The sequence below is a fragment of the Emydura macquarii genome, unplaced genomic scaffold, assembly GCF_026122565.2.
Source record: "Emydura macquarii macquarii isolate MOO-44397 ecotype Brisbane River unplaced genomic scaffold, CSIRO-AGI_Emac_v2 contig_691, whole genome shotgun sequence".
NCBI classification, from domain to species: Eukaryota; Metazoa; Chordata; order Testudines; family Chelidae; genus Emydura; species Emydura macquarii.
This window is the reverse complement of record NW_027130828.1, coordinates 11705275-11727052: the sequence shown is the minus strand read 5'-3', so window position 1 is coordinate 11727052 and position 21778 is coordinate 11705275. Positions and strand designations below refer to the sequence as shown.

At 42.2% G+C, this 21778-nt stretch overlaps 2 protein-coding genes across 6 annotated transcripts in view; one reads left to right on the top strand and one right to left on the bottom strand.

The window, feature by feature from the left end:
- PKN3 (protein kinase N3) overlaps positions 1 to 11290 on the top strand; it is a 22699-nt gene extending 11409 nt beyond the window's left edge. Inside the window, exons 11-22 of one of the 3 annotated variants that reach the window (XM_067542024.1) lie at positions 899 to 1088; positions 2682 to 2793; positions 3769 to 3845; positions 4887 to 4953; positions 5634 to 5725; positions 6061 to 6237; positions 6327 to 6389; positions 7039 to 7115; positions 7696 to 7838; positions 8235 to 8342; positions 8952 to 9032; positions 10058 to 11290. In XM_067542024.1, the coding sequence (XP_067398125.1) occupies positions 899 to 1088; positions 2682 to 2793; positions 3769 to 3845; positions 4887 to 4953; positions 5634 to 5725; positions 6061 to 6237; positions 6327 to 6389; positions 7039 to 7115; positions 7696 to 7838; positions 8235 to 8342; positions 8952 to 9032; positions 10058 to 10270 (1400 nt within the window). In that variant the 3' untranslated portion in view covers positions 10271 to 11290. Of the gene's footprint in view, positions 1 to 898; positions 1089 to 2681; positions 2794 to 3768; positions 3846 to 4886; positions 4954 to 5633; positions 5726 to 6060; positions 6238 to 6326; positions 6390 to 6979; positions 7126 to 7695; positions 7839 to 8234; positions 8343 to 8951; positions 9033 to 10057 lie in introns of those variants that run through there. The other 2 variants (XR_010918603.1, XM_067542025.1) reach the window with 2 other exon arrangements.
- ZDHHC12 (zinc finger DHHC-type palmitoyltransferase 12) lies at positions 8703 to 21778 on the bottom strand. Of its 3 annotated transcripts, XM_067542030.1 has the most exons (6): positions 21238 to 21778; positions 19903 to 20039; positions 17776 to 17862; positions 15947 to 16113; positions 14667 to 14884; positions 8703 to 9436 (listed from the first exon to the last, which is right to left on the bottom strand). In XM_067542030.1, the coding sequence occupies exons 1-6, from the start codon at positions 21482 to 21484 to the stop codon at positions 9408 to 9410; spliced, it is 885 nt and encodes a 294-aa protein (XP_067398131.1). In that variant the 5' UTR covers positions 21485 to 21778; the 3' UTR covers positions 8703 to 9407. The 3 variants fall into 3 exon arrangements, with proteins under 3 accessions (XP_067398131.1, XP_067398130.1, XP_067398129.1); XM_067542029.1 differs by lacking the exon at positions 8703 to 9436 and having other exon boundaries at positions 14259 to 14884; positions 15947 to 16110; XM_067542028.1 differs by lacking the exon at positions 8703 to 9436 and having other exon boundaries at positions 14259 to 14884; positions 21238 to 21775.

Below are 21778 nucleotides of genomic sequence, written 5' to 3'. Positions count from 1 at the left end.
CTCCACTCATCAGGAAAGTGATGGAAGCATGGCTGTAACATGGCACGTACATGCTGTACACTGTTTATATCCATGCCTAACATGATGATAGTGTCAGGAGCTATGATTAGTAGTTTTTTAATAGGATTGTTGCTAGCAGAATCCAAGCCTCAGTCTATGCCTGTTCTACCACCAGTGCTACCACTGATAAGTGGCAGTGGTGAGAGATTTCCCAGAAAAGTCTAATTTAGACAAGGCCATGGTGTGGACAGGGACATTTGATTGTCCAACAAGGCTTTGAAGTTGACATTTCAGCAGGGTGAATGGCTTTTTTTTCTGCACAGCTGGTGAGGGAGAGAGAGAATTTATGCTCTGAAGGAGCTTTGCAATTGGAAAAGCTAGATTTTTAAACAATAACTTTGATTCTGCAGGAAACAGAAGAATCATGGAAAGATCTTAAAATCTCAGAATCAAACATTTATTTTCACAATTTTTCTGTTCTTAGGCTATGGGATTTAAATTCAGCATGGAGGTGTGGGTGGAAAATGAGAATATGGTACCTTCATATTATCTTTTGGTTGAGGTCTAATAGAGTATCAGCTTAATATCTGATACATCCTCTATATGAGGATTATATCTAGCCTTTGCAGGGTTTGGACATGATGAACTGGTAGGTCTTTTACAGCTCCGAATACTAGGACAGTCCTTATGAACCACTTTCCTTGTTAGTTACATGTGAGGCTGTCAGCTCGTCTGATTGTCTAGGTGGATGTAGTTATGGTGCCTCTTAACCCACCATCCTCAAATTGGGCCTCCTTGGGGTGAACCAATGGCCGCCTAGATGAGCTAGGTAGGTCAGTGGTTTATGTAGTGCTTGACATAGTAATCTCAGTAATATTTGAGTTTCTGCTTCTCCCAGGAAAAGAGTTTCTCCGAGCTTCTCAGATGAACATAAACATTGCTACTTGGGGCCGTCTGATGATGAGCATCCTCCCTCCATGTAGTTCCATGAGCACGCTAAGTCCCCCACTTCATGCTCCCATTCGGACAGACTTTACCTCTCTAGCACCACTGAAAACTCGAACTGATTCGATGTCCATGTTTAGCAGGTAAGTCTTTTTCCAGTTAATGCTATGTGACAACTAGAATGGGCATAAAGTTAAAACTTGGTGAAACTTCATAGCGTAGAGAAAGCCCTTGGTGTGAAAGTTCTATGTATGAAACTCAGCTCAGGCTATTAAGCAAAGCTAATACTGGCTGAGATGGTGTGGACTTTTATTGAGCATTCAGTATTGCATGGCCACCTCTGATTTATTGTTGACCATTGAACACATTTCCAGAATCACGATTCCTCTTTGAGTATATGTCCCTATGGGTGCTCCACCATAGGATGTGCCTGGGCACCCTCGATCAGAGACTTTTAGCTAGCAGTGTCCAATGGTCTCCGCCTGCACAGTATGCCTCTGCATGCTCCTGTACAGGAGCATAGAGGCAGGTGCGAATCTGTTGCCACTCCAGTTGCTTCTCAACTGCCCTCAGCAAGAGATGGTTCAGAATGGTGTCTGCTGTGTGGGCTTGGACTTGGGCAGCTAGCCCGAGCTGCTGCCAGTGCTGCAATGCTATTTTTAGGCACTAGCTTGGGCTGAGCTAGCTCAAGTCTGTCTACCCACACTGGAAATCACACCTCCCAGCTGCAGTGCTGACATGCAGTTAGGGTTCTAGCATGCTGACCATAGTTCAATGTGGACCAATAATTTGGTGTCTCAATCTGAGGTTATAGTAGAAGAATCCAGTCTGAGGTGGTTGTTTTCCTGCAAAATCTGTGAGTGACCACAAACAGATAACCCTTTGTAAACAGGACTTGTGAGAGGCTCATGTTAGAAGGAGTGAGTAACAGACTTCCATCTAATGGTGTAAGACCCATTCATTCCTTATGATGTTAGGTATGACATTGGGAAAGAGAACTGCAGGCGTGGTGAAAACGAGGGCACATGTATGGCCTGCTTCAGTGCCCTTTCATCTAAAGTCAAAAGCTGCTTTAACATTTATCAGTACTAAACTTCATTTAGCATTTGACCAAATAAAGTTTTCCAGGCCCAACCTCAAATATGGTACATATTCTCTTCATTATATACTATCTGAGCTCTATACAGGGCCACAGTTTAACAGGCCACAATTTAACTGGTACTGGTATATAACATTAACCCTCTTTCCTGTAGCTGCAAATAACCTAACCACCAAAGGTACGTATTTTAGCTTTTAGATTTGCTCCTGTAGAAGAGGATATTTTTCACTGGTCCACCAGCCCTTGCAAATGAGGAAGATCAAGTTGGTTATTAAGCTAAACTTCATTGCTGTGACACTGTTAAAAATAGATGTTTACTTTAAATTCTTGATCAGATGGCTGTTTTATTTATAGGCATTTCTATAGCTTTCATCACTCATAAAGTCAGAGTGCTAGATAACCTGTCATGAGTATAAACACCAGCAGCATAATAAAGGCTTATTTCCTTACACTTCATTTGAAAGGAACATATTGCCTGTTGATTTCTCACAGGCTTGAATCCCAGGTGTCTTACTGTCCAGTGCATTTAGGATTAACTGAAACCTTGCTTGTGTAATTTCTGGCACTACTCTACAGTATCCTCTGTACTGTATTCTATTCCATAAAGACCTCTTTAAAACATTTCTTCCAAATGCAGTGACTATCCAGTGGTTAAACTGACATTTGGCGAGGAACCTCCGCCTAAGCCTCCACGTCATTTTTTGACAGAAGATTCCAAAGAGGTTTCTCCATCTCCTGCAGACTCTCCGGTAAGGATCTGGGTTGATAGGGAGATTTTTGTGTGTTGATGAAGTTTCTTTAGTGGGTAGGGCCCTATCCTTTCTTCCCAAATCTGAGTCCTTTTTGACTTGTATCTCTCAGGAAATTAATGACTCCTCAGGAAAATGTTGCTTTAAGACTGGCTAATCTCCAGGGATTTAGGATCCAACTGGGTGGAGCATTGGGCTTTTGGTCTCTCAGAGGTGGGACGGATCTGGACTCAAAGGGGAGGTGCTTCATCTCCCTAATCCTATAAACTGCCTTTCCCTGCAGAAACGAAGTGGGAAGTAGGTCACCTTGGAATTTCAGGCCAGAAGTGGGGAAGAGGTGTCAGTGGGGAAAGCAGGGATGTAGAGCTTGCAGGTGCTGTAAAACAGGAAGTCATGTAAAACTTTCCTCCTGGGTGAGCTGGGTGGGAAGGAAGAGGAGCTCTCATTCACTGAGGGGGAGGAGCAGTCGCTAGAGGAGAGGCAGAAATGTGAGTTCTCAGTGCTGTAATGGTTAAATACCTGTGTCCTGATACACATCTTGCTCTTTTACTTTTGTGTGCTCCCAGAGACGAAAGTGCATTCTCTGTGGTCACCAGAGTTCTCTAGAATTGCACTGAAACATGCAGTAATTTCCTGGAAAAGCCATGATCCATCCTAAACTTTTTCAAATGGGTATCCACACAGGGGGCTGACTTCAACAGGGAGATAGAATCTGCTTATTGCATTGCTCAGTACATAGAAATGGTCTAAGTGTCCACAGACAGTCTGTGCTCATGTGTTCTGTGGGCCATACTCCACTCACAACAGAGACAATCCCTGTTTACATCATAACAAGAACATTCTCTCTGGTCATTGATGGGTGACACAGATGGAGGCTTGGGTATGGGGTTTTCCAGTCATGTTCTGATCTGATCCAGCGGCACTTTGCAAACACCATTCTGCAGAATTGGATGTGGTGACTTTCTCTCCATTCAGTGTCTGAAGAGGCTGCATGTGGAAGAGAGGACTTGCAGCTCTGCTGTTACAGAAACACCAAACTGGGCTTCTCAGAGGTAATTGTGGACAGCCTGGGGCCGTTTTGGACATAATGAAAGGGGATATTGAGTTGAAATTTTTTACCATCAGTCTTAAGTTCTGTTAAATAGGTATTTTGGCCTCTAATTAGGAAATTAATTTCTCAGTAACAGACTTTTCATATTGCATTTATACAGTACAAGGAAAACGCTGCATTTTATCTTATTTATCCAGATGTCTGCATAGCGTTATCTGTGTAATGACCCTTGACCATTACCTTATTAGAAGGTGGTGCAATATAATTACCTTTCTAGCAGAAGGTAAAATAATTTAACTTCACTCAAATGGCCCCTCATTGTTAAGCATTTGAAATTCTCCAGAGCTTAAATGTGTGAGCTATTTAGATACCTCTCTGAATACTATGTAACAAACTTCAAAAGCACCTTCCAGTAAACCCTATCCCTTGTTTATTACTGTAGCTATTTGAGAAACATTCGTTTCCATTGCATGGGGGGTACACATAAAAAAATAAAGTTGTTTGTAGAGTGTAATGCTGCTTCTAGGCTGTATATAAGAAGGATACGGACTAGAAAAATGCAACAAGAAAATGCTAGGTAAAAAACACAATAACAATATTGAACTATCAATTATGTAAAAATGCATGACTAACAAAATAAACATTAGCTGATCTATAGCTTCAACTATTTCCTTATTGTAGGAGCATTAATGTGTCAGTATTTTCACCCTCACTGTAGAGGTTTGAAGTTGGTAGCAAAGACACAATCGGACACATACCTTGACTTACCTCCCTTCTCTCTGGAAGGGACAATTGTCTTTCTTGACTAGATATTTAGTCCTACAACTCACTCACCAGAGGAGAGTGAAACCTGTTCCCAGCAAACGATGTTTCTAGACTAAGCCTTTTAGCTGCCTTTTTATTTTTTCCAAGAGATTCTAGAATCTACAGTTTTAGTTTCCTTGGTAACAGCATGTGGCCAGCATAATGTTCCATGGCATAATGTTCCATGGCATAATGTTCTATGTCTTGTCTCAGCAGTGCTTTCTCTGTTTGCCTGCAGGAAGAGGGCTATTCAATTTCAGGATTTTTGCTGCATTGCCATGCTGGGACGAGGGCACTTTGGGAAGGTAGAGTGGGAATAAGGGGCTTCCTTGGAGGGGGTGGGTTTAAAGCTGAGCCCTTCTCTTTTTCCACCTCTGTGTCTTAGTGTTTGTGAGTGGAAATATTCTAAAAGGAAAAGAGACTCATTCCACTGTAAATGGAAAAATCAGCTGCTGCCTCACAAAGGAACAGCTTATATTCCTGTTAATAAGCAGGTCTTTAGGGATTCCAAGGATGCAATGAACCTTTAAGGGGTGAGGTCCTTCACCTATCCTCTCTTCACATGCCCCATATAGTAACTCTAGCTCCAGAGCCCATCATGGTCACTCCTTGCATCATCCATAGCGGTCACCAGAGGACAGCATTAGGTGCTCTTCCTCCCTAAAGATTGAGCTAACAACTCCTGGGTGGTTAGAGCACTGAGCAGCTATAAAACCATAGAGCCGGCCTTGACATTCCAGATTTTTAAAAGAACTTCATTTAAAATGAGTTTCATTTGGAGCAATTCAGTGCAGAGCATGCAGAAAACTAAAAAACCCTCATAGGAGTTACTTGGTCTAGGCTTTGACATTGACTATCTGGAATGGACAAGAGCAATTTGTATGAGTATTTGCTGGCTGTGTGGGAGGGAGTCCAAGTAGCCAGATGAGGGAGTGACTCAGAATGACTGGGAGTGTTGGATTATTGGCTTTTTATTCTCTTTCAGGTACTGCTAGGTCAATACAAGGCAACAGGGAAGTTGTACGCTATCAAAGCCCTAAAGAAACAAGACATCATTAGCCGAGATGAGATTGATAGGTGAGTCTCTATCCAGAAGCAGCACTTCCACTAGAGGCTGAGATCTCATCTTTAATCATGCCAGTCTCAGCATTAATGTGATAGTGGATCCCTTTTAAGCATCAGAAGGCTTGAATCAAGACTTGGAGGAAGCTTGTAATAGTGTTGCTCCTGGCATCTAGTAAAATCACTCACCTGAGAGGAAGAAAATAAAACTGGAGTTTTGGAACTATACAAGATAAATGTTATCTCCCTTTTTTGTTTCTGTAACTCTGTGTAAAGATATCCCCTTCTCCAAATGCAGGCTTCTCTGCAGAGCTGTGGCACTGACATTTTCATTCTTTGAACCCTGGCAGCTTGAACTGTGAGAAGCGAATCTTTGAAGTGATCAACTCCTCCAGCCACCCATTCCTGGTGAACATGTTTGCATGTTTCCAGACGCCAGATCATGCATGTTTTGTGATGGAATACACCCCTGGTGGTGATCTCATGAAGCGCATTCACTCGGATGTCTTTCCAGAACATGTGACGCAGTGAGTTAACTTGATTCAGGTTTCAAAGTACCACAGATGTTTGACTTGGTTCTCAAGTCTCTGTAGTGAAAACTCTTTCTTTTTCTCAGGTTCTACACAGCCTGCGTAGTGCTGGGACTCCAGTTTTTACATGAGATGAAAATTATTTACAGGTATCATAACATAACAGGAAAGTGTAAGAAACCCAGTAATCCAAATATTAAATTGCCCACTGAGTCACATGTTCAGTTTGCAACTCACTGCCATGCTGAGGTTTCTTTAGCATTCTGGCCAGCTCAGCGACATTTCACATTTCCTTCCAGCTGCTCCTGCCATCATATTCAAGAGTTTAACTGGATCCTTTCTATAGTTGACTGGAATGAGTTGGCAGAAATAGGACATATCCAAACCTGTATCTCTATTAACCATACCAACTTCTGTTAACTATGTCAAGGAATGTCATTAAGAAGCTGTCTGTCAGACATATTGCCAGTGAGCCATCCACCCTGAAGCAGTGATGAACTGGGGGGAGGTAACCTGTGTCCTTTTTCTAGGGACATTCTGGCAATGGGGCCTGCTATTAGCAGCACACATCCTTTGATAGAGCAAACCCCTCCTTGCACAGAACCATTTCATGATGTTCTCCTTAGGAAAATAAATGAATAAATGCAATAGTCTTTGAAGAGCATCCTCTGAGGTGGTATAATATTTGAGCAAATGCAGTCTCTGTTCAATGTTGATTCTACTCTCCTCTTCCTAATAGCTATGGTTATGGCAACTCCCAGACGTCACTCCCTCATTCTCTTCCTCCTCTGTCTGCAGGGACCTGAAGTTGGATAACTTGCTCTTAGATGCTGAGGGCTTTGTGAAGATTGCAGATTTTGGGCTGTGTAAGGAAGGTGAATAACTTTGATGGTACCAAGATTGAGCCATTGCCCTTGCTGGAGCAACTGAGAATCTAGGGCTTTGTAACGTGTTCATAAGCACAACAAGTGAAATTGCTGCACTAACAGTTGTGTTCAATCCCACTTAAAGAAATTCTTCCTATTTGACCACAATGAAAGTTGGGAGCAGTTCCTGTTCCTTCTTGCTGGGTAATTTATAAAGGAGTTTACAATGCATTTGACTGTTCAGTGGAGCCACGATGCAGCATCATGCTGGCCTGTTTTCCCAAGGTGGGCCTTTGTCCTCACAATGTAGAGACAAGCTGCTAGAGACCTTAGTGAAGACTCCATGGTTCCTCCAGGGTGTATGGAAATGGGTGGGGAAAAGTCCTGCAAAGTCAGAGGCAGATCGCTGTTGGTGTAATGTATTAATGACAGTTCTCCTCTCTTTGCCCACCTGTCTCTGCTACTCTCAGCCATGTTGTCCATCGCTGCTGTCATCACCTATATTGCCTATTATGCTTCCAGAAAACGTGATGATGCATAACCAATTGGGAATGTGTGTGATGTGTTTATAAAGGCATTTTCTCCACAGGGATAGGTTTTGGGGACCGCACTAACACTTTTTGTGGCACCCCTGAATTTCTGGCTCCGGAAGTCCTGACGGACACCTCATACACCCGGGTAGTGGACTGGTGGGGGCTGGGTGTGCTCATTTTCGAGATGCTTGTTGGTGAGGTGAGACCATTTTCCTATGGTGAAAGGGAGGGGTGGCCTCACCATATGACATGAGTAGTCATGGGATGGGTGCACCTACCTGCTCTTCATCTGTCTTTAAAATAATTTAAGTGAATAAAAGTACATCTTTGGGTTTCCCTTGCATTCAAAGCATGATTCCTCTAATTATTTTTGTTGTGATTTGAAACCAGCGATAACAGCCTTATTCTGAATTCTGTTCTCCCCAATACTGATCCTTGGTATTTATCACGTCTTCCTCATTCAGAGCACTTGCCAAACACTAGCTAATCCTTCCAACTATGAGGTATTATCATCCCCATTTTACAGTGTGAGAAGTAAATAAACAGAAGAATACAGATACAATATATGTCAGATAATAACATGTCTCCACTGCAGTCTCCATTCCCTGGAGATAATGAAGAGGAGGTCTTTGACAGCATTGTCAATGAAGAGGTCCGCTATCCGCGATTCCTTTCTTCTGAGGCACTTTCCATACTCCGCAAGGTACTGCAATGGGATCTCCCTGAGAGCCAGGAGACTGAGCAAGTTTTACTCAGGCCTCAGCACACGTAGATCCAGAGAGACACTCTTCTGACTAGATGGCATTTCCACTTGTGTGTGTGAGTGCATGCGTATGTGTGCTCCCAGAGGTGTCCACATATCCTACAGGGAACCCTTATAATCACATATTCTCAGTCATCTCTTAATTTCCCATCCTTGACGCCTCACTACACATATGCCATGCTTGTGACTATTGAGGATTAAGCAGTGTTCCTGTTGGAGCCTATCCTGCAAATTCTCAAATGGACAGATGTTAAATGACTTTAGGGTAGGGATGTCAGACTCATTCTGTGAAGAGGGCAGAATTCCATTTTTAATTATCTATTGATCAGGGTATACAGTTAAGGCTATCTGTTACCTGGAGTCAACATATACATTTTACAGTAGGTTTACAATAGACTAAACTTGAGTTTAGTGCTGACTGGTTATGATCCTGCTAGGAAGGGAGAAGGTGGAGAGATTGGAAGGTTGCTGCTCTGTTTTCTCTCTGGAATTTTGTTCATGTCCCTCCTTGTTCCATGTGTTGAATTTTTCGATTGGTCTTTCCTGCAGCTTCTCCAAAAATGTCCAGAGCGTCGCCTTGGGGCAGGAGAGAGAGATGCAGAGGAGATTAAAACCCAGTCCTTTTTCAAGGTAAGAATTCAGCCCCCTGTGCAACTCTGTGCTCAATTATGTCTGAGTTGAAGGAGAGGTATTTGCTTTCTGTTGCTATAGAAGCAAACTTGCTTGTTTCTTTTGGTCAGTAATGAGAATTTTAGCAGCAGCATCTCTGACACGTTGTCACTCTAGCCAAACGTTTATCTCCATAACGAGTTACTTTCAGAACCTCTTGATCCAAGTCTGTTTTCCAGTACCATTAGGCTTCCAAGCACAGGACCTTTATTTCAATACGTATTGCTCCAAATTGGTCTTAAATGTCCCCACCTCTTAATTTCAGGGATCCAATCAAACATCTCTCCTATAGGCTATGGGAATTCTCTTGATGTGGGTATACAGATGCAGGTACCATCATACAAATTGTCTGGCAATCACCATCTCTGAATTCAAGAGGAAGGGTTGAGCAGTTAGAATATAAAACTTGAACTGTCAGTGTGTTCACAGAGGAACATGAATGCTGAATCGCTTAGCGTGGAGAAGATGCAATAATCTATACATTATGAAAGAAGGCCACAGAGATGCTAACACTTTGAATATGGAAACAAACTGTATAAAACAGCTGAGCTGGATAACTGACCAGGACTATCCTGCCATAAATCATAATATTTGTAAAGAGCTGTGTAAGCCCCTATAGCAATTAAAATACTCCGTTGGGTAGCCCCTCTACAGAGAACTTCTTAATGGTCTCCTGCTAAGAGCTTATGGTTCCAGTTTAGTTTTGTCTCTAGTGAATAACAGTCTGATCTGTAGCTTTGTTTTTTGGCTGGTATTCTGAAGAGCAGCCTTAGGTCTCTTGGAAGACTGGTTTGGGAGTGATCTCTGTATTTCCTGTGGTGCACCTCGTTTTGATAGTTATCTTGGCACTTCTGTTTTCTAGCCTTGTAGAAATCAGGCATGCTGCCACTGATCTGGAAGGGATCTACTACTTCCTACCTACTATCTCACAATTCATTAGTCTGTTCTTAGTGCCAGTCTGGTTTTGTAATTTCCTCTATTTACAGGAGATTGACTGGGATGCCCTCTTTGCCAGAGCCCTGAAGCCCCCTTTTGTGCCTTCCTTAAGAGCTCCCACTGATATTAGCAACTTTGATGAAGAGTTTACCTCCCAGAAGCCAATCCTGACTCCTCCAGATGAGCTCCCTGTCCTCACTCCTGAGGAACAGGCTGCCTTCAAGGACTTTGACTTTGTCTCCAGACACCTTCTGGAAGTCTGATAGCTGTGGTGTAAGGAGCCCATGCAGCCCACTGCCATCCTGAGAGATCCTGGAGAGTGACTTGGCACTGACTATTGGAAGGCCAAGTTAGTAACAAGCAAAGATTTATAGATATGGTTGCATTAAGGATTGTAGAAAGCAGCGTGTTCTGCAAGCTGGTTGTTCTAGTGCATTGTTCAGTGTGTGCATGTGCTAGTAGAGAGAATACTGCATGTGAACTGTCTTCAAGAAAGATTCATGCTTGTTGGCTATACTCTGACACCATTGGATAGCTGTGAGCACTCACAATTTAAACTGGATTTCATTTAACAATGTATCTAAATGAAATAGAGCCTTTCCCCTTCCTTAAACTAACTCATCTATCTCTGCAGCAGGGCTTACCAAATTGCCTAGCTTTCTCAGTGCTGGACGATCAGAGGCAGGGGAACTGGCACTTTCCACCTATTTTCTGAAAGAAGAAATGTGGCACTATTTCTCCTTTGCAAAGGATTTAGGCCTAGTTGTATTCATAGTTTAAGGGGTGCTGTGGCTTAATACAACCAAAATGATGAAGGTTGGATTTGGAAACTGCCCAGACATTACAAGTGGAGATCTTAGTCTTGCTTTGTAGAAGAAACGAGATTTCTACTCTCCTGCTACTGTTAAATCTTAATTCCTCTCTTTAATGAGAACTGACTTTAAACCCTACAAACTTTGCACATTGTTTATTGTAAATTAGAGAGACTCCCCCTTATGATGAAACTTCTGCCTTTTATCCACCTGGCTTGTTAGAACCTCTCAGGAGTTGGGAGAACACATATTTTCTGCTTAACACCGATAGTGTTCTTTATTTTTGTAAATCTGTCCCTTGTGTATTTATTGTCTTTACTGGGAGCATGTATGTCCTTTCAATGATTGCACTCAGACTATTTCTCCAGTTTTTATTCATCTTACTATGTATATGCTGTATCTTTCTCAGATAATATAAAATATTGTGGATGTTTATAATGGAAAAATGAATAAATAGTGATTGTGAAATAATTGTCTAGAAAACAGCCTAAATAAGGAATAATTTGTATCAAGACCAATTTTATTTAGTGCCCAAAATGCAGAAATATGTGTATGGATATAGAAATTAGCAGGTGTGAGGTTTCATTGTAGCAGTGCTATAATTGGCACTTATGATTACTATTTAAACATTAAGTTCTGACTATGAAACTGTTTTGCAGAGTGCAGTTCCTCTTCCCAGCTAGCCAGTATGATTACAAAGTAAAAAATAGCAACGGTTCTTTAAACACTTTCTAATAAGAAGTATGCAGGGTCATTCATAAACTACTGTGGCAATTATAACATGGTTCCACGTGACAGTGCAGACTGGACTGCTATCATTTATGATTGTTACTATGTGTAGGGAATGGCATTTTGGCTTGTGGCTTTGATTAGTAGGCTAGAGAAGAAATATCCCCACTGAAGGCTAACACGTACATGTAGATGTTGGGTTTCCCACCCTTCTACAGGAATAGAGGCATTTTTAATCAAAAAAGAGTTGTGTTCTTTCTGAAGACAGGATCTGGGCATAACCAGAGAGGAGTCCCCATTAAATCAAGATTGGCTGAAGTGCTCAAGGAGTTACTCAGATAAGAGTTTTAGTATATATACACTTGGGGAAAAAAAAAACAGCACACACAGATCTTAGTTCCTCTCTTCCCACGGTCAAGTATAACTACTCTGAACCTCTTGTAAAGGGAATTTGACCCACACTACCAACTATCTCCTCCTAATCTTAAAGCCAGTTTAAGGTAGGGTATATGTCTGTACTGAACCTTATTAAAACAGCCAGTGTCTGCTCACATTTGGCTCCAAATGTGTTTGTAAAATCTTTTACAACTGTCAGGACTAGCCTATTTCCATGATTTTTTACGTTCTAACAGAGGTTAAAAGGTGCAGCATAGTGCTACTGCAGGAGAACCCAAAGATTCTACTGAGCATCAAAACTGAAAAATGTAGAGAACAGCACAAATTTTAATCTTTTAATGATTTACAATTATTTGCAACACAGTTTAGAGCATTTAAAAATAATTTAAACTGCAAATATTTTTCAGTGGCAGCTCAGACAATTTTTTAAATTCACCATCCCATCAAACAGATCTAATTTGTGTGTATTCAATTATACTGGCTGACAGCTATTTTTTAATGTGATAGCAAAGCCAACACCGCTAATGTAAAGTGCACTTTTGTATGGCAGATTCTTCATCAATAGAATTAAATTATAATTGCAGAATCCTTTCTTAATGGTGATGTACAATCCAGAAAGAACCCATCTTCACATACCACAGTGCTGATAGTGTGTTCTGTCCTGTACAAGACACAGCAGACATAGCTCCCTCCCCAAAGAACCTGCAATCTTTTTCTGGTCTTAGATACAAACATAGACCCTCCTGCTGTCTGAGTTGCTTTTTCAGAGTATAATGATATAAGAGTGCTTACCTAACTTGGAACCTGAGTGCAACCTGCCAATGTGATAGCCATTCCTTTAGCTCTTGTGTCAAGTGCTAACCCCTGAGTCATGAAAGATACTAAGGCACCAAATAAGCATCAGAGTTTTTACAAAACCTGATTAGAAATATTTTCAGGACTAATATTCAGTGCAGAGGGTTATCCTTTTTAGAGGCTGGGGACTATGTGCACATCACCTTTGCACTGCCATATGGGAACTTGTAACTGAAACTAATTGAACAGGTTAATTTCACTGTCCATGCTGCTCAAACTGAAGAAGGTAAGTTTTCTATTTTAATCTAAGATGACACTAACAAGTAATCCTGCCAGTATCCTTAATACAGTACCTGCATCTGTTTAAAAATAAAAAGGAGACTAGTCTTTTTCCCCTTTTGAGTTAAAAAAGTAAAATAAGTTGAAAATATAACTATTAATATGGTAGTGGGGAAAACATCAAGACATGGATTTAGCAGTACTATTACCAGCGTTGCTCCAGCTGGGCAAGGAAATAAGAATTCTGGCTCCATCCCAGTGGTACCAATTAAAAATCACCTCAGGGCATTCAAAAATGTCTCCTCTTCACTGCCACTCTCACCCATTTACTATTTTAATTTAAGAATATATAACGAACAATATTTTGAGGAAGTCTTTTCCCAAACAAGCTATAGGTAAGAGTGCTGAATAAGTGATATACACAAATAATGCAGTTGACAAATATTGCTTTTCTGTTCAAGAACAAACAGTTTAAATCAGAATTCTACATTCACTGAAAACTCAATTTCTTTATGAAATAACAGTCTATGGTCTGTTTAAATGTGCATTTCATTTATGTTTAAGTCAATGGTATTGTTTTGCTGACTTGTGTCTAAGTAGCCACCCCACCACAATGAGTAGGGTTAACAGCTGAAAACTTGAATTTGATGCATAACAGCTGTTTTGCCGGCATGTTAGCAGTAGTAAAGCTCAAATATTTGTGGAACAGATGAAGCTCCTGCATGCTGTCAAACTAAGGTTTGCTTTTGATTGTCCAAATTTTAATTAAAAAAAAAAAACAAAAAAAAACCTTTCCACTATTTGTCCAACTCTACCAATAAGGCACATAGCGGTCCTGACAGTAAGAATAATCATGAAGAAAGCCACATGGCATAAACTGATTCTGGCCTAATTTATCAGTAATGAACTTCTTTTTGCTGCTGTTCCCTAGAGTGGATGTGGCAGCAACTGGGGAGGGGAGAATGGGGAAATAAGTGGAAGCAGCTATTCATGCAGAATTCCACCTGTATTTGCCTTGAGAGGTTTGATGGATATGATTAGCAAAACGAGGTAAATGATGAGAGTACACATCCACTCAGACCAGAAATCACCCCCTTGGTGCTGGCCAGAACTAGGTGCTGCCAGAACCTTTTAATAGAAATTATTTTACCTGGATATGAAGAGTAACCATGGAGCCACCCTGCCACTTAATCTTCTTGTAGTAGACTTGCTTCTGCGGATGGGATAGTTGCTTGGTTCATTATGGACTAAATTTCCACTCCATTAAAGCAGTAGGAAATGGGTTACAACACAAGTGCTTTCTCCAACAAATCACAGAGAGGTTGTTTCTGAGAGTCCTACTACTAAATTCCTTTTTAAAAAAGCCCTTAGCACAGATGCACCATGACAAGCAGCCTCTTCACCACCTGCCTTGAAGCATCCTTTATCAGCTAAAACCTGAATGACTAATTCAGCAAGAGGACCTGCACTTCAACTCACCCTGTAGTTGTACTTTTCCCTCTTGTAATCAGTCTTAGATTACACCATTAAACCCTGGCTGAATTTACATTCTATAATTAAACAGGGTCACTGTCCTCCTGAAAGTATATTTTCTCCCATGTAATGAGACGACAGGCACAGAAGAATCTCCAGAGGTTGAGAATGATACCTTGATCAAAGGGATTCTCTGATTCGCATTGTCGGAGGTAGGAGATGCGATGGCGTGACATGAACTCCCAGGTGGTTGTGTCACATGAGACCAGGTACAAGTGTGAAACCAGCAGCACCATCACTACAATGGTGAATATGGTTATCAAGAAGAAGGACAGGAGAAGGAAGATGTTGTGCTGCAGCCACTCCCAAGACTGTTCAAAGTAAAGGCCTGACCTTTCAATTAAAAGAGAAATATGGCTATGTCAAACTGGGTTAGATACAGAATTGAAGTTACATTGGAAAAATCATCAGCTTGACTCACAAATACTGCACTCCTGACTTGTATGTGGATAATATTTCTGCAGTGCTTTACAGCTTCAAAGCATTGTATAAGCTGCAGCACCAAGACTCAAAACAAAGCTAAGTTCTGAATACACTGGAACCCAAATTGGAAAAAGGTCTTGGATATCTAAAACTTCTGCAAAAATTAAGTTCTCCTGACAATTAGAGAGCCAACTGGCACTGCAGGAGAAGAACTCCGTGAGTACAATTCTAGGAGACAAACCCAGAAGATGGTTTATGGGGAGTTTCACCTGCCTGCCATTTATAAATATAGGTTGCACTGTAATTAATAGGGCAAAAATTACTTTATATTCATATATATATATATATATATATAAGCTTAAAGCTAAGACATATAGACTATTTCAACCCAAATATCAAACTCTGCATAACTAACCACCTCAGTTCTGTCAACTGAATCAACAGTATATCGCTGTTAAAAGTCCCACAGTGCTGGTATAGAGTAGAGAGAATGACAGCGGACTCTGAATGCAATATACCTACTGTCAGATGCCAAAGCCTGCTCCCCTGTTTTTCCAGAAGGTTTGATGTTCCCTTCACGTCTGGAAAAGTCAAGGTTGTATTGCAAGTAAAACTATATGCTCCCGTTTATCAGGGGAGTCTGCCTCTATATCTGATTGTAAATGCGGTAGCTCAGGTAACTTTGACAATTTAATTAAGTCAAGTCATGTTTCCAGCTCTTCAAATGATCCTCCATTCTAGAATTGCCTGAATGGACTAAGGCTTTTTGTGTGTTTTAAGGAACACCCTCAAGTGGCTGTGTACTCCTCAGTGGCAATAATCAGAGTGGTGCTGTCAGAAGAGCTGGTTCCAGCATGCAGGCAAGGAGAAAACATATACCACTGCTATCTTGCTCTGCCCAAATCATCATCAGAACTCTAAGACCTCAAAGGTAAATTGTCCCTGCCAAAGGCTGTCACCTCAAGTGCTTACCATGCAATATGAAAGGCCCACAAGAGAACCAGAAGCTGCACAGCTAAGTAGATTATAAAATGTGGATGATTCCTCTCTCCTACGCAGTTCTCAATCCAGGGGCAATGATGGTCATAACGACGTACACAGTGCTGACACAGCTGACAGTGTTTGGCTCGCATTGGCTGCTGTGGAATAAGCAGATACTAAGAATAGTCTACCCATATCCAAATCCCTATTTCATAGAAAATAGCTAGGAAGTCACCCAGCTCAATCCTTCTGCAAAGTGAGATGGTTCCCACTATTCTCCCTTCAAAAGCACTTATTTTTAATAATTCTTGTATAATTAAGGCCTTACTTTAATTGCAGGATGATTGTCCAAAAATTGCAGCTGAGTTCCAGATAAGCCATGGAAAGGTAACAATGGACCTTATTATTTGTCATAATAAAGGTCCAGTATTACTTTTCCATGATTTTCTGTCGTCAGCCACTCAGGGCTGAGAGTGGGGGCTCTCACGGTCAGCCCCATGCCCAGCAGAGCTCTTGCTGTTGAAATTGTGGTAGAAGCCTAATATTACAGAATCTGCAATTTCTGTAATATCGTGAATTAAGTAGGGCCTTATGTATAATGCCTTACAAAGGAGATTATCATCCCCTTTTTACAGATGGGGAAACTGAGCCATGGAGGTTAAATGACTTGCCCATGACCAGTACTTTGCTATAAACTTCACTTAATTAGCTACAGAATAAAGCTGCAAACACATAAGGGGAGGTAGCTGAAACAAGAGCTCAATACAGTGAGCTGTGGATATTTAAGAAAAGGAGACCAAAGTCTGATGGTGAAAAACTAGAGCACCTGCCACTTATGAAAATGTTTTGAGTATATACAAAGAAAGGTGGGTTTTTTGGCTTCAGGAGCATGTGGATGAGAGGGTAGGAGAGAAGTATACACTCCTCCCCTGCTATTGGGAGGAGGACTGGTTCAAAGACTAAAGAGGACGTATGGCTGGGGAAGGGACTATGTCAACATGTGACATGTCCCCTAAAGATAGGCCCCTCAGGTACACATATGCTCTGCCAGTCTCTTATCTATTTCAGCAACAAGCTGGCTGATAGCTCCTTTGGGTGGTCAGTCTTCAGGTATTTACAGAAGCTGGCCCAATCCTGGATTGTATAAAATTGACAGGGACTGCTACTGAAATCAAGTGTTTGAGCTTCAAGGACGCATGCTCATCTTACTCAAGAACTAACCTACTTGGATGAAGGGGAAAAAAAGAGCGAACTATGCTTTTTAGAGTTAAAACTAGCTTTTCTTTGCTCCTAAACATCTAAACAAACTCATACCTGCCAGCACACTACGTGTTCCACCCAGCTGAATTCCACCTTTTGACTTTACTAAGACACTTTCAAATTAAATCTTTGAAGATGTGATGAGGCCTTAATTGAGATTGCAAAGACAAGGCAGGAAGCAGTGTTTTCCCCAGTGTGGAGTAAGGAGAGAGCAGAACTTTGTTTCTGTGAACTGCCAGGGACATATGTATTTATTTTGAAAATTAACATTATCCCTATTTTAAAATGTTTAGTTACACACTTTGCTTGAGTCACTTTTCATCTCAGGATTGTACCAGAATCAAAGTTTCTAATTCTGTCTACTCCTGCCTTCGCTTTTTATATCAACATGATGATACTGTAAACTTACAAGAAATGAGTGATGCCTCCAGCCTATTCAGCAGCTGAGTGATGACTAACCATAACAGTGTGCTGGGCAATAACAGAAGACAAGTAGCCAGACGAACACCAGCTCACCAAGCAATCACCCCAGTCCTTGACCAACTGCTGCATGCACATACCTTCAGCATGCAGTATCCACAGCGCCGCAGCCGCACATTTCTTGGAAATTGAGGTATCATAATTCTTTGCTCTTCATTCATCTCTACCTACAAAAAGGTAATGAGAGAAAAGATGGCACCTAGGGCTATGTCGATACTCCAAGCTAGGAGTGTGATTCACAGCTTGCACATACATACAGCAGGAGTATAAATAGTAGCATAGCCATGTAACACAAGCAGCACCAGCAAAGGCACAGCTTAGCGGGGCCAAGTGCAAACCTGCCTGAAACTGGTACTTGGCATGGCTACTATTTATACTTGCTCTAACTCAATGAAAGTGTGAGTATGTGTATGCAAGTTGGGAATCTCACCTGTAGCTCATAGTGTAGATATAGCCTAAGGGTGAGCCATAAGGATGGTTTGTACTCTAGACTCTGGAGAGAACAACCGTTAGTTAGCTGTCTCTTTTGTCTACAGAATCATAGGCACAACCAGTCCCAGCATTCTCACAGGTTAAGAACATTAAACATAGGGAACACTTCCTTAAGAAGTACAGAAGCTGTTAAGAGACAAAGGAGATAGATCTAACAGTGTATGACAACCTCAGCAATGCAGAGAATACCATGAAATCCAGCTTACTGTACAATTAATACACGCACACACAACTGTTCAGAGAGTAGGGTTATTTTAGCCATTGACAACCACACAGCATGTGGAGACAGAATGAAAGATTTGGCATGGAGCCACATACAACTCATCACAGGACATAAGTAGCAATAAGACTGCTCTATCTGCCTCAAAATACTAGGGAGATGCATTTGTAGTATAAACAGTGCTAGTTCAAAAACACAGACTAAAATCACATAAGTTTTGGAAGATTAAAGTGATAATGGATATTAAATTGCTTGTACAAGGCAAGATAAGGTGTCCAAGCAGGATAAAAAAACAAATATAATACCTGGGAGAGATTTCTTTCTAATTAAAGCACTGATCTCATTTTTGTACAACTCAGTCTTTCAAGAGGGAGACAGTGACAAATCAATTACCTTCTTCAGAAAATACAGTTGCAAGGAATACTTTCCTTCCAGCTTGCACCTCTCTCCTAGTTTTCTGTATGTACAGCAATTGCAGTAGTGAGTGTAACATAAGGCCAGTGTCTGTTCTACAGCTCAGTAAGACAAAGTGGAAGAGCATTAGAGTGCTAGGGGAAATTCAGAAGGGGGCATGGTATGATAAGAACATAAAAACAGCCATACTGGGTCAGACCAATGGTCTATCTAGCCCAGTATCCTGTCTTCTGAGAGTGGCCAATGCCAGGTGCTTCAGAGGGAATGAACAGAACAGGTAATCATCAAATGATCTATCCTATTGGCCATTCCTAGTTCTGGCAAACAGCAATCCCTACCTATCCTGGCTAATAGCCATTGATGGACCTATCCTCCTACCTCTGGACCTATCCTCCTATCTAGTTCGTTTTTAAACCACATTATAGTCTTGGCTTTCACAACATCCTCTGGCAAGGAGTTCCATAGATTTACTGTGCATTGTATGAAGAAATACTTCCTTTTGTTTGTTTTAAATCTGCTGCCTATTAATTTCATTTGGTGACTCCTGGTTTTGTTGTTATGAGAAGGAGTAAATAACACTTCCTTATTTACTTTATCCACACCAGTCATGATTTTATAGACCTCTATCATATCCTGTAGTCATTTCTTTTCCAAGCTGAAAAGTCTCAGTTTTATTAATCTCTCCTCAGAAGCTTTTCCATACTCCTAATCATTTTAGTTGCCCTTTTCTGTAACTTTTCCAATTCCAATGTATCTTTTTTGAGATGGAGCGACCTGATCTGCATGCAGTGTTCAAGATGCAGGCATACCATGGATTTATAAAGAGGCAATACGGTAAATGCACCTAGCAAAATTTATATGAGTCTTGAGAGACACCTTGTAGAACCTAACTCCTTGACCTCTTCTGCCTTTGTACACATTTTAAGAGTCCCCTAAGCTAAATGTCAAGACGGTTTATATTGTATGTTCTTAACTAGCATGTTGGAAAGAAAAACAAAATCTACAGGTTTTACAGGCAACAGGTTGGTTGCCCACTTTCCTTCATTCAGAATTTAAGATTCACGCTAACAGAATGATTTACCTTCTCTTCCTCATCAGACTCAACAAAGCCTGGATCCATGAGAGAGACTGCAAAGTACAGCAAGACAGAGCATAGAACCAGTAATACAAATATCACTGGCTGCAGCAATTCTCCATATTCTTCCTGCTTTCGCAGATCTGAAAGAGGCCACCATAGAAAGAGTAAGTCTATGTACAATGTTTAGAGCAAAAAGTTATTTCCCTTGACCTTAGCTATAGGATTCAAAATGGGGCTGAATTCCATATCAACTGTGGGAAGTATGCCTCAACTGCTCAGGAAATCAGGACACATCACTGCTGTACCCTCTGTAAGGGGAACTGACTATTTACAAAAAGAGACCTTACAGCATACTTAAGAGCTCAGCAAACAGCTTCCCCCCACTGAAATGAAAGTCCTTCCTCCACCTCTATCTGTACTGCAATCTCTCTCCACCTTCTTCTGCTGCTCTGCAGTGTACTGTATATAACTATTCTAGAATTATTATAACTGCATTTCAAAGGTGCCCATCATTGCTGCATCTGGGTGCCAGGCAAGGTCACATGGAATGCAATAAAACAATATTTATAATTACCATTAATCTCTTCATAACTGTTGAGCATTATATTAATAAAATACCACAGAAGATACTTTTTATTATAATCCTTCATAGTTTATAGGTTTCCCATTAGGCTGTGTGTCTAGTTTACATTGTAAGATCCTTGGAGTAGACACCAGGTCTTCTCATATGCCAAATGCCACCCCACCCTAGATAAGCAGTAAGAGTGAGTTTTCCCCTCTATCCCAGCTAGTTGCAGTGGGTGGGGATACAGAAGTCTCTTCCCCTCTCACTTCCTCAGCTGGAGGTTTTTCCTGCCAGATAAAATAGTGCACTACTACCACCTTCAAGTGCCCAAAAATCAAAATTGTATGGAGTCTGGCTCCATTAAAAAACAAACAAACAAAAAACCCCCACCTCTTAGTTTAAGGCAATGAAAGAAGCGTTGCTGTCAGGTTTATGAGCCTTCAGAGTTAATATTTTCAAGTTATTCTCCTAGCCGAGGAGGGCCAAGCCCTTTTCAAAATGAAAGCTGGGAGTCTCACAATCACGTGAGTCCAGGAGATGGCGCTGTAAGAAAAGCAGCAAATAGCGCGAGTTTTGCACACATAATAATGAATAATCCGGAGCTGGCTAAACTGGATGAGTTACAGCGGGGAGGGCAGCTAAAGACCCCCTGTCCGAGGTGCTGGCGGAGGCAGATTCCAGCCTTGGACCCCGGGGTCTGGGCAGCTGCTCTCCCCTGGCGAGGGGAGTCTAAGGGGCTCGGTGGTGGCGAAGGGGAATGCTCCAGGTCTCACCGGTGCGGTGCAGGAAAAGCGCCAGCGTGACGCCCCAGCTGAGCCCCGGCTGCGCCGCCCTCGCCAGCGATGCGCCGCCCCACACGGCCCCCAGCCGCATCCTCCTCGAGCGCGCGCCGCCGCGGGCGGCTGCAGCCGGAGCATGAGTCGCGGCGTCGGTAGCGGTCCCCGGGCCCGGCCTGCCCCGAACCCGGAAGGGCGGCCCCGGCCCAGCTCCAGACGCGCCTATTGGCCGGGCGGTTACCATGGCGGAGGGGGCGGGGCTTGCTCTGGTTTCTAGGGGGACAAGAGCTGTTAAACGCGGCCCGGGTGAACGGTCGCGCTCGCTGCCCGCGCGGCTGCAGGGGGAGCGGGTGCTGGGCGGCCAGGACAGGCCGGCGCTGAGATGCAGCCAGGCTTCCCCGCTTCTTGGGTAAGCTTGCGCCCGGCTGCGGCTGTGCGCTCGGTGACTAAGTGCCGCGAGCGGCTGTTCGTTTGGGCCGCTGCGGTGCAGGGCGCCCGGGGCTCGTTCACTCACGCGGTGCGAGAAAGGGCCGAACGA

Bases quoted from the DNA above. Each gene is read 5' to 3' on its own strand.
- ZDHHC12 (XM_067542028.1), bottom strand. From the start codon at position 21,484: ATGGTAACCGCCCGGCCAATAGGCGCGTCTGGAGCTGGGCCGGGGCCG. The intron at 20,040-21,237 runs GTGAGACCTGGA...GGCCTCTTTCAG, and splicing joins GCTTTTCCTGCACCGCACCG to ATCTGCGAAAGCAGGAAGAA. The intron at 14,885-15,946 runs GTAAGCACTTGA...TTTAATTGAAAG, and splicing joins TGGGCCTTTCATATTGCATG to GTCAGGCCTTTACTTTGAAC.